The sequence below is a fragment of the Lynx rufus genome, unplaced genomic scaffold (assembly GCF_022079265.1).
Source record: "Lynx rufus isolate CCGP_SWC_20201006 ecotype Redwood Valley unplaced genomic scaffold, mLynRuf1.p SCAF_9, whole genome shotgun sequence".
Classification (NCBI taxonomy): Eukaryota; Metazoa; Chordata; class Mammalia; order Carnivora; family Felidae; genus Lynx; species Lynx rufus.
Window position 1 is genome coordinate 73,069,390 of NW_025814897.1, and position 12,159 is coordinate 73,081,548.

The 12,159-nt window shown below is 49.5% G+C and overlaps 1 protein-coding gene across 2 annotated transcripts in view; it reads right to left on the minus strand.

Moving 5' to 3' along the window:
• Positions 1 to 8,271: 8,271 nt before the first annotated feature.
• Positions 8,272 to 12,159, minus strand: part of PLEKHA7 (pleckstrin homology domain containing A7) — a 220,594-nt gene continuing 216,706 nt past the window's right edge. The window contains exons 27-28 of one of the 2 annotated variants that reach the window (XM_047072237.1): positions 11,007 to 11,117; positions 8,985 to 9,060 (exon numbers count right to left, since the gene is read on the minus strand). In XM_047072237.1, coding sequence (XP_046928193.1) covers positions 11,017 to 11,117 — 101 coding nt within the window. In that variant the 3' untranslated portion in view covers positions 8,985 to 9,060; positions 11,007 to 11,016. Of the gene's footprint in view, positions 9,061 to 11,006; positions 11,118 to 12,159 lie in introns of both variants that reach the window. The other variant, XM_047072238.1, reaches the window with a different exon arrangement.

A 12,159-nucleotide genomic window follows, 5' to 3' on the forward strand; every position in this document is an offset into this window, starting at 1 on the left:
GCACTGGAAGGAAAGGAAGGTCTGCCGTTTGCTGCAGCGTTTGGCCTCTCCTCCCGAGAGGGTCCAGTCTCTCACAAGTTCATGGCAGGAGGGAGCAAATGGAAAGGGGAACAGGAATGGTTGAAGGGACCTCTGGTCAGGAGTCAGGGATAGGGAACCCTTTTCCAACAGTCACTGGGGCTCAGCTCTTAGAGACAACCTGCCTGCCCCATATGAATTCAGCAAGCAGCTGTGAAAATCCTCTCTATCTACCTCCCCCCACCAGAACTTCAACGAAAAGGTCAAGGGAATTTTCCTCCCCTTTAAATGGAATGAATCTTTCTTGGGCCCAGAAAGAATTATTTATCAGGTGTTCATGGCACTCCAAGTGCCTTTATAGGGCCCAGCCAGCCGTGCTCTGAGGCACAACAGACAACTTTCTTCCTGAAAGCTCAGTTTATAGGCCAACTTCAAAGCCCAGGTCCTCAGAACAGGGCACAAGGCTCCAGTTTGGGAATTGACATCAAAGGGGCAGGCACGAGTTGATCTGATGTCAGGTGGACAGCCGCAGGGCTGCAGGGGGAGGCCTCAGAGGATTCTCCTGTCCTCGGCCCCAGGAGAGTTCAGGGACATAGCCTGGCAGTGGCACAGCCTTGTGAATCCCAGCTTCAAAAGCCCTGGGCCATTTTTACCTGCTGCAGGAACCTGTCTAAAATGGCAGACAACAGTGGAGGGCAGCAGATTGGGGATGGCAAATGACCTCAAACCTGTTTATCCTGCCAAATCAGGGAAAGGAGACAGTAGAAATGTGGAAGAACCACCCAGAGCCCTGCTGTTCACAGTAAAAGTCATACACGAGGGCAAACCAGCATGGTGAGCATTAGCTGAGTGCTCCCACACCAGCGACAGTGCTTACGGATGATCTCATTCAGCACTCACAATCACCCATGCAAGGGAAGTACTATCATCCCCATCTTTCAGAGGAAGAAACAGAAGCTTAGGGAGGAAGTTCAGCAACTTGCTGAAGGTCAGAGTTAATAAGGATAGCTTTGAGTTCTACCATCCCTACTCTTACCTACTACTCAAGGTTAAAAAGAGGGTATGAGGCAGGCTCTTTGGGGGCTAGAGTATAAAATAACAGAAGACAGCAGAGATAGGTAAAGTCATCCGAAGAAGACAGGAGGCTCCCTGGCCAACAGGCCTTGACTTCTTTCATTCACTCATTCATTCAACAAATCATTTCTTAGCCCCTTATGGCAAACATTGTTCTGGACCCTAGGGATAATTTGACCAAGACAATGCCCTTGCTCTCATGAAGCACATATTCTTGTGAGGAAGACAGAGAATAAGCAAACAAGTAAAGAATACAAGTATGATATGTATTAAATGATTATAACTTAAATGCAGGTAAATAACATGGATTTTTTTTTTCTAGTGCTTCCTATGTGGCCACAAACTGTGCTTAGCATTTTCTGTGTAATAACATTTGATTCTCACAACTCTATTCAGGTAACTGCCAATATAAATCTTTATTTTACAGGTGAGAAAACTAAGGTATGAAAAAATTAAGTAATTTGCCCAACGTCACAGCTGGCAAAATGGAGCAACCAGGGTTAGATTCCAGGCAGCCTGGCTCCAGAGCTTTTGCTTGTTACCTCTGCCTCCTGACTGCCTCCTTTCCATGGTATCAACCTACTAATAAGAGACTGGCTAAGTCATGGCCACATAGAAAGGAAGCACCTGAGGGGTGGAGCCATCTTATTCTGTCTCCAGAGAAGAAGCCCTGGCCAGAAACATGGGCATCGGGTCTGTAGGATGGGGACATCCTACAGCGGAGATAGGACCTCAGCTGATGCTGCTCAATGCCATGAGGACTGTCCAAGATTGCCCTGGTACCAAGACTGTGCCAGGCAACCTTCCAAGGAAGAATTGGACTCGAGAAGTCAATTAATTGTGTGTGTGTGTGTGTGTGTGTGTGTGTGTGTGTGTGTGAATGAACACCAGCAGCCTGGCAGTTGGGTTCTCACCCTATTTTCTCCATCTGGCTTCTGAGCCCAGTGAGTATGATCATAGCCCCGAGAGGCAGCCCAGCTCTTGATGCTGAAAAATCTGGTTTCCAAGCCCCCAAAAACCCAGGGACCGATGCATGGTCATGCATGCCAAAGCAACACTTCTCCATGGGATCCCCAGGAGATGCTCACTGCCAAATCACAGCCATGATGGCAGCTTCCACTTGCTGAGCTGTATTACTCACTAGGCAATGTGTGATGCACCCTCCTGTAGGCCTCTCTGCAGGCTTTCCATGAGCTCATCGTTCTTACCAGAGGCAACTCTATTTCAAGTGATCCAGAATCCAGGGCCACAGAAAAGCTCCTCTTTCCAAGGTAACAGCAGTCAATGTAGTGGTTGAAAGCTCTCTGGAGCCAGATACAAGCTCAAACTTCTACTAGTTGCTTACTAGTCTTGGAACCACTGTGCCTCAGTTTTCTCAGTAGTACGGAAATAATAATACCTACAACCTGGGTAGGATAGATTATGTGACAGGATCAAAGAAAGCCTAAAGTCTCAGGGGATGGATAAATCAATGTTTATTTCTCACTCCTGCAAAATTAGCTGTGGACCTTGTGGCCTCTCCTGGGCAGTCCCTCCCAAGTGGAGACTTAGGACAAGACTTGCATCTTGTGGCTGCACTATTCAGAATATGTGACTCCCAGATGGCCACTGCAGGGGAAGAGAAAGCTGGAGGGAGCACATTGGCTCTTAAATGCTTCAGTGTGGCTGTAGGAGAATGAGAAAAGGATCTCATGGTAGAGTCTCCAAACATGGACACCGTCCATTCCTTCCCTTCTAGTACATGCATGCCACTCCACCCTTCAGGAGGCAGACTCTATTTCCCTCTCCTTTAATCTGACTAGCCTTGAGCCTTGCCATGCTCAAGAGAATGCGGAGAAAGTGACCTTATGCCATGCCAGTCCCAAACCTACTCTTCAAAAGGCCTGGAAGCTTTCTTGCCCTTGGAAGCCAGCTCAGATCCAAAGTCCAACTTCCCTGAGACCTTCTTGCTGTAACAAAGAGCAAGCAGCCACTTGGAGAGACTGTGTGAAAAGATGGAGATGCCCAGCTAGCTCTCAGCTCATTAACCATCCCAGCTAGGGTGCCAGGCACTTGAGTGAAGAATCCCTCTTGGACATCCCATGCCTACAGTCACTTCGAGAAAATCTGCCCAGCTGAGTCCAATCCAGAATGTAGAATCAGGAGAAATAAGACATGGTCTGGGGCCAGTTTACTTACACACCAATAGAAAGAAGGGAATGTGTCCCTGAGGCAGGGGAGGAGTCATAAAGAATGCCTGAAGCAGCTTCTCCCGAGAGTGAACCAGAGCATGCACAGCCCTGCTTTGGGGCCCAGGAGTCACAAAATTAAGGAGCATAAGATCTCCCATTCATATATAGAATGTGGCCCGGGGTTGGCCAGAGAGAACTCTGTAGAGAGAATCACTCATCTGGCACTTTGGGGGTCTGCAGCCTGGAGAGGGAGCGGCAAGCTAGGCATCTCTCCTAGAGCACGGGGTGGTGGCCTTGGGACCAAAAGGCATCAAGAAGCTGCAAGTGGAAGTGCTCCGACCTGACAGGACTATTGTGAGCTCATGTTAGATATGTCTGGGGACTCTCTGAAATGACCAGGGAAGACCTGGGCAGAGGACCCCCACTGTGGGCAGAAGGGGGCAAAGGCCACAAAAGCTGTGCTGTTATGGTCATCAGGACCTCATGTGTGCCCACCTGTCTAGCATGGTCCTAGGAAACACAGGTACCAGCGAGAAGGCCTGAAAGTGATAGCCAAGAAAATGTCAGAGTGTACGTGAAACACCTTCGGGGGCTCCCAGAATTAGGCAAGAGGAATCTGGGGAGGGCTGGTATTCCCATGATTGTAGGCAGAGAAGATACCGAAAGAACTGCTTACTACTGTGATTCTGACTCCGCAGGCTGCAGTCTTCTATGGCTGGGGATTTGGCAGGGATACTAAAAAAAGTTTTGCTGAGATGCCCAGACTCTACATTCTCTGGACATAGAACCCAATTTTCCAGCTCTTTCCAGAGACAATTTTGCCTCTGAACCTGGATTTGAGGTCTAGTAAGGAGGTGCTTTCTAGATCCAGGAGACCTCTAGAGGCAAACAGGGACTTGGACCAACAACGAGCCAGGGACTTAGTCAAAGGGGGCTGTGTGCCTTCAGTGGGCCAGGAGAGCCTTGCTATGTATAGGGAAAACGAGACTTTGAAGCTTCCAGGGCCCAGGACAAAAATGGCAAGAGGGACCACTGCTACAGCCCACAAAACTAGCAAAATGTCCCAAGATATCAAGTCAGTTAAGGATTGAGATGCAGCTCAGGGCTCAGTGAGAAAGCATCTGTGACTGATTAGTGATGTCAACCCCAAGGACTGAGGACAATGGCAGCCTCATGTCTGACTCTGTGACCTCAGCCAAAGGACTGTGTCTCATTCCTTCTCGGTTCTAAAGCAGAGCGTGGGAGAAAGCTAGCAGCTGAGCAGTAAGGAGCCCCTTATTCATGAGGCCCAAACCCTCATTTATCAGGAGGAGCTTTTAGCAAATGCTTCCTAGCTCTCCATGTAAAAGTCTTTGAGAAGCTCAGCTGGGAAGCCTCTTCTCTGTCCCCTGAGCTGTCTCCAGTGAGTCCAAGAGAGGTCCTTTTTAGGGTGCTTCTCCAAAGCACAGCCCTTCCTGGGCTCATCCGCACCCTCCGACCATGACGTGCACCCTCTGCTGTGCGGGCAGGTCCACCCCACATGTGCCCTGGCTCCAGCCTCATCTGCATTTAACATCCCTTGTTGGGCTGTGGCAGAGAATACTCAACAGACTCATATTAAAAATGCCCTTTAAAATTCAAAAGCTTTGAACTAAAGAAATATCTCGAGAAGTTTTCATGGAAAGTTCAGCTCCATGGGTTCAATTCACTACACTTAGATGCACCTTTTCAAATAATAGGGAAAAAATGTAACAGGGTCAGACCCAATCAATATGCTTGTTCAAACAGAATTGCAGGGACTGTGATGTGCACACATTTTGTACTCTGCCTTTGTACCCTGCCACTTGCTCTGAAGAAAGGTTTCTTTGCTCGGAGAGCAATGAAAGTGATAGCCTTTGGAGTGGAGGCGGCAAAGCAATGGCGTGTTTATGGGGCTGGGAGGGGCTGCCATTTTTCACAGCCCCCCAGCCTTGTCTCTTTGTTCTTTTCATAACGGCTTGAAACCCACATGGGCAAAGTCCCTCGCGCGCCCCAGCGTCTGATGCTGAATCAGAAGCAGAGGGCTCCCAGAATTTGCCTACCATGTCTCAGAAATGTGATTTGTGGATTAGACAAATAATTTGCTGCTTCTTTCCCACCCTTGGTGCAAACACAAAAGGACTGCGGTTGGGGAAAAGGGGAAAACTTCCAAAGCCCAAAATGGGCTCTTGTCTAGCTGAGCCAGGGGCCACATTCACCCCCCACCCCTGTCATCCCCAAACTGACTTGGGGCATATAGAGGCTTTCCTGGCCTTGGGCTGCAACCTATAATAGCCAGGAAAATCCTAAAGAACCCAGTTTAACTGAAGACCACAGCCAGGTGGGTAGAGCGAAGCAAATAGGCTAAGCAGAGTTTCTATTCTCACAGCCAGACACGAAGGCAGGAAGAAAAGTGAATGATGGGGAGCAAACAAAAGGTTTTCAGCAACTATATCAGCCTGGGTACATCTACTTCACATGCACTCATAAATGTACGTACATCTCAGCTTCATCAGACTAGACCCCAAAGTGTTCTCATTGGTTCTTGCTAAAATTAGATAGACATCCTGGGCTCAGCCTGGGCCAGTTTAAAGTTACAACTCAGGAGAGGATGTCACAAACAGATGCAGGAGCAGCACACTCACACTGTCAATCACAATGCCCTCGTTTAAAACTCTGCTCAGGTCCCATGGTCTTGTTAAGAAGCAAAGCTCAAATCATTTCCAGAGTGGTCCCCTCCTGGAGGGTCCTGGTGAGCACGTACTTGCACAAATAGCCCCATCTTACCTCAAATAATGAATCCTCTTGAGGGGGTTGAGAAGGGGCCAGGCCACGTAGCCTGCTGACACATGTTGTGGTTGGAGCATGCCTTTTCTAAACCACACGTGCTCTTCATGAAGTCTGAGTTGAAGGCCTGTCATGCCCTCTGTAGATGAAAGTTTGGTTCACAATTCTTAGAGAAGAGGCTACCCCTTCTCCTGGCTGAAGCTGGAGAGAACAGTCACCATGTTCACTCCTACACAGGATTATATGTGTGAGACAGAAACTGAGACCATCAACTGATGAGTGACTAAAGAAGATGTGGTATATATACACAGTGGAATACTACTTGGCGATGAAAAGGAATGAAGTCTTGCCATTTGCAACAACATGGATGGAACTAGAGGGTATTATGCTAAGCGAAATAAGTCAGTCAGAGAAAGATATCATATGATTTCACTCATTTGTGGAATTTGAGGAACTCAACAGAGAAACATAGGGGAAGAGAAGGAAAAATGAGATAAAAACAGAGAGGGAGGCAAACCATAAGAGACCTTTAAATACAGAGAACAAACTGAGGGTTGCTGGAGGGAAGGTGGAGGGGGGATGGGTTAAATGGGTGATGGGCATTAAGGAGGGCACATTTCAGGATGAGCACTGGGTGTTATACATAAGAGATGAATCACTGGGTTCTACTCCTGAAGCCAAGGCTACACTAATTTAAAAAAAAGTGTCTATGTCTACAGACAGCCACCCTGTGTGCATTGGCTCCTGTACCTTTTTTAACTTTTGCACTCAGTTATTGAGGAATCTCCACTCTCCCCACCACCTCCCCCTCCCCTGCCCAACCTCTTTCATCTGTTATGGGGATATCTCCAAGTAATGCTTAAAACCAGAGTATTTTTTATTTTAAAATTCAAAAAGAGATCAGTAGCTAAAAAGCAGCAGTGTCCTCTGTTCAGAAGGCTTTGGAATCTATTTTCCCCAGTTTAAATAGTTGGAAAGTCACTCTAAACCTTGGGTGCTCTTCTTTGGCAATAGAGAAAAACTGCCATAACAACAAACTTGGAAACACACACATCCCTAAACTGAACTGGCTCCTTGGCTTCTGTTTTAAGCCTACATCACAAGTCAGAACGAATTAAATACAAATCCAGTTTGCAATGGTCCGTCACTAACCCGCCTCACTGGAAGGAGCTGGAGGCGTGTGGTTTGGAAAGCGGCCCATGGCGTCACTCCTGCTATCTTGGATTGCCAAACCAACCCCACATGGGAGTCCACAGCCCTGCAGCCCCTCGACCAGGGTTGGGTGGAAGGCCACTGTGAGCAGCTGCTGAAGCCCAGCCAAGGGCCCCAAACACAGGCCTTCTTCCCCCCGGGGCCTCCAAAGTCAATCAAGTGTCAAGGAACTGTCAGCAGGAGAAACTTTTCATAGGTCACACAAGCAGGATTGAGAGCGGACACTGGGGATTTTCCAAAGAAATGGAAAAAAACTAACACAGGCCACCCATGAGAATATATAGCCAGCAAGAAGCAGGAAGCATATCGGGTTAATATTTTAATCTGTTCATCGCCATTTTTTTTTTTTTTTGCAAACCATTACACCTTTATTTAAATTAACTTTTTTCTTGCAAAATATTAATTTCATTTTTCCAACAAAATCTTATAAAGGCAAAAATAAAATCTTATTTTGGCAAATGTCATGAAGTTGATACTGGCAGCATATGGAGTTAGTTAAAAATAGACGGCAATTTCTAAATATAGTTAAGATTTTTTTTTTTCCGACCACAGTCAAGGACAAATTTTCATTTAAAGTGTGGCCCCACCCAATGGAGTTTTTTTTTTTTTTCCTTTAAACATCATTTTCTGTATGCAGAATATCACGAGCTCATGATTTAAATAAAGGGCCACAAACACTGTGCCTGGCTTGGCACAGCCTCACTAGAGGCTGGAAGTCAAGTCAAAGTCCTGCTGCTGGCCTTCAGGGATGGTGGGGGCACACTGCCTGTCCTCTGGCCACCAGACCCACGTCCTGGGGAAGCTGATCTAGGTTCTCCAGGGCAGGCAACAAACCCCTATCACAGCCCAGCGTGGAGTCAGGGAGTTTTAGGTAGACACCACCCAGTGTGAAGTTTATTGCTTATGATACAATAAAAGGTGCTTCCTCTCACCTTTTCTGTATTTCAAGGGGTGTGTGTGTGTGTGTGTGTGTGTGTGTGTGTATGTGTGTGTATATGTGTGTGTATATATATATATATATATATATATATATATATATATGAACTTTTTTTTTAATTAAAGCAAACTGTTCTGTTTTTCCCAAGAAGAGCCCTTTTCTGAGAGAACCCATGGACAGGTCTGGAACCAAACCTCTTGAATACACTATTGCCCCTAAACCAAACCCAAGGGCCAAGGTATGGACTTGGGCTCCACATGCCACCCTGGTGGAATCTCCCCCTCCAGAGCTGGTCACCAAGCCAGGTCAGGGACAGCTGACCTCTGCAGCTAAGGGCCCCTCTTCCCCCAGATAACATGCCAACAAGCCTAACACTGGGCTCCCCTGGAAGCACATCTCAAATGCAACCTTCACCTGAGTTCACTGGATACTGGACTGGCCTCTGCCCGCCCTTCTCCCCTACCCATACCTACCACCCAAATGGTACCTGAATCTGTATGTGCAGCTCCAAAATCCTGCATCCTCACCTTTCCAGCCACTCAGCCCTTGAGGTGAACAGTAGAAAATATATTCTGATTCTAAAATACAGCATCAGTATTTTACAGTGTGTATCAAAAGTGCCTTTGTCATATGTAAAAAGGAGTCTGAACTAAAGTCGGTGGGGGGCCGGGGGGGTGGTGGTTAGGACCCAGCCCTACAGTGAAGTTGTGGCTGCTCCTTCCTCCAGCCAGAACCCCTGCTGAGCTGGAAGGGGTTTCCTTGGGGGAAGGAAGATCAATCTTCTCGGAGGAAACTGGTTCCACTGGGCCCCTGGCTTCAGACTTCTCCTTTGCACGTTGGGTCACGGGTCAGTCACTGCCTGGGCTGGCAAAAAGCACAGGAGACAGTGAGAGCCTGGCAGGATCCCAGCCCACGTCTGAGGAGCAGGCAGTGGGCATGTCTGAACACACACATGACAGGGAATGGCAGGCTAACAAGACAGAGCAGCAAGAGCAGGGGACTGGGGCAATACGGCCGCCGCTGGGGGACCCTCAGCTTCTAGGATTCATGGGCACTTGGCCTCACCCTCTCTCTACCCTTACCACTTCTAGAAGGATTGCCGGATGCATAGTGACCCCTGATCTGACAGGGCAAAAGGCCCAAGTAAAGAAAACCTTGGGGTCCAGTTCTGGCCCTGCCCTTCATTCACTGAGGGACTCTGTAATGCTCTCAGCCTCCATAGGTCTTGTTTTTTTAACCTAAAAACAGAGTGGTTATACCCACCTCCTAATGAGGATTTACCCTAACACGAAGGTAAACACAAATGTGGATGCACTCCGAAAAAAGTGTTAAAGACCTATCTCACAACGACAGGGGTGTCAAAAGCCAGGAGGAACAGAGCCTCTCCCCTGCCTCCCTGTGGCCTGGGGTGGTGTCACCAAACTCAGATCTCCAGGAGAAATCTACACACCCTACTGTGGCCCCAACAGGTCCCTGTGGCCTTTACAAAGGACATGGCTGAAGTATTTTCCTGTGGTTCTTCAGTCACGGGGTCTCCAATGCACACTTCCCAGGAACCTGGCCCAAGTAGACCAATCTCTTCCTTCCACCCTCAGGCTGGCGGGGCACCCAGGCTGGGGGACACCTGCTGAAAATCACAACCCCAACCCAATGCACACACTCTCCATCCCTCCCTTCTCCAGACACCTAGAGTGCCTTGAGGTGGCCCAGATGAGTCCATGGTGATGGAAAACAAAGGCTCTGAACTTGCACTTCAAACTCTGGCTCTGACACTTACAGCTTCAACTCCTTGGGCAAGTCCCTCAAGGTCTCTGAGCTTCATTTCCTCATCTATAAAATGGGGGTGAGTATCTTTACAGGGTGGTTGTGAGGATCGAAGGAGATGCTTATCACAATGCCTGGCACATAGCAGGTACTCAACAGGTACTAACTGTAAGTACATACAAAGGAAAGAGAGGGAAAACCCTACAAAATGCCAGTGATATAGAACGTCAGGAAGGGGACTGCAGAGACTTCTGGTTGGACCCTCCCCTGTCCAGGTCAGGCAACTGGCCTCAGGCCACAAACTCACCATAAGACTGAACCAGACACTGGGGCCTCCGGGCTCCCAGTCCGGTGCGCCTTCCCAAAATCTCTCCCTGCCTCTCGTCACTAACTGCTCTCATGGGCAGGACCCAGAAAGAGTGGTACCAGAACATTCTGAATAGCTGAGGGCCAACTTCACATTACCCTGGGTGGCCTCCCCATGAAGCCTCCCTTCTTCTCCCTTTCCTGAAGTGATGAAAAGGGCAGTCGTAGTCCTTGCCCTTTGTGAGGCAAAGGCAAAGGGACACCAGAGTGAGAACACATCTCCTCACTGGGTCCCAGTTTCCTCATCTGTAAACCTGGATTTTTTTCTAGTCTTCCAGTTCTTCTAATTCTCCGGCCAAACCCTGAAAGGCCGAGCGAGACTAACGCTTCCTTTCCAACACCCCCAATCTCAAGCTGCAGCCTGGCCTACACTGAGCCCTTGGGGCACTGGGCTCCCTGTGGAAAAGAGAGCTGCGTGGAAGGGGTACAGTTCTGGCTTCTATTTCAGGGAGGCAGGGGGCTTGGACCACATACTCTTAACTGAGGTGAATCCACTGAGAACGGAGTTCTTAAAAACTATCCACCCCCACCCACCTGCCAGTCCATGTCAGTCTCCCCAGCGGCCGCCTTGCCAGCAGAAGGAAGTGTCAGCAGACGGCACTGTAATCAGCTCAGCAGCAGAGAGAGCAGGGAGAGCATGCTCAATGCTAGGGGAGTGGCAGGCCAGGCAGGGCTCTTACTTGGAAGGTGTTAGACAAAGGTGTAGTGGAGTCCGTTGCTTAAGGGGGGGTAAGGTGGCACCGTCCTGGAGGACAGGGGGGCTTTAGGCGGGAGGAGGGCCAGCTGCTGCGCTAGACGGGCACACAGGAATTAAGCGGGGCGTTAGGCTCCTTGTCTGCTCCTGCAGCAACAGACGCCCCACACATGGCGGGGCTAGAGTAGTGTGGGCCACACCACCCACCACTAACGGCCTGGGTGGTGTGCCCTGGGGCCTGTGGGGGCCTGGCTGGGACTGGCCTGCAGTTCCCAGATATGCTCTGAGCTGGAGAGAGGGAGCAAGGGTATGGAAAGGCTGTGGCCAAGGTGGCCACTTGGTGCAGAGGTGAGGAAAGCCCTGCTAATTGCCTGCAGGGTGTGTGGGCATGCTTGCCTGCCCGCAGTGAGGAAGCAGAGATCCAGGTGGGTAGGGCAAGCACAGGCCAGACAGGAGGGCACCTTATGGTGGTTTGGGGGAGACTTTCCATGCTAGACCCTTCAACATGGAGAGGAGTCAAAATTACTAAGATGGGCCACAGGGAGCCCCCAGGATCATTTGGAGGAGGGGTCTAGGTGAGTCATCTACTGTCTCCCCAGCCACAGATGCCTCACTAACCACCTCTCAGCCCATTGAGCAGGTCTTCAAGGGAGAGAAGACAGCAGGGAATTCAGGGACTCTGCAGGATCAGAGCATGGGGTGGGGGAGATGGAGAATAGGCCTCCCCTTGTCCAAGGTCACTCCCATGACTTCTTCAGGTGCTGTTTAATCTCTGGTCCCCAGACCAGACTCCCAGGGCCAGTCACCTCAGGGCCCAGCAGCCCCAACCCTTGATCACTTCTAGACCCGCTGGCCAGGGTTGGAGGGCTGGTGTGTGTGTGTGTGTGTGGGGGGGTGTATTGTGACACCACTTCATGCTCTATGATCACTCCCTCCCCAGAAGGCCTGGAGCACACTTAGCCAAGACACACAGTGCCCTCTGCATCTGGGGACAAATCTTACTAAGTGAACCGGGAGGGCACACATGGGGAGGGGAGATGTGGGTGAAGGGAGAAGCCATGAGCCTCTTTCCTGGCTGAGAGAGAAAGCCTTTTACACACACAGACACGCACATGTGTGCATGTGCCCACACACGCCTT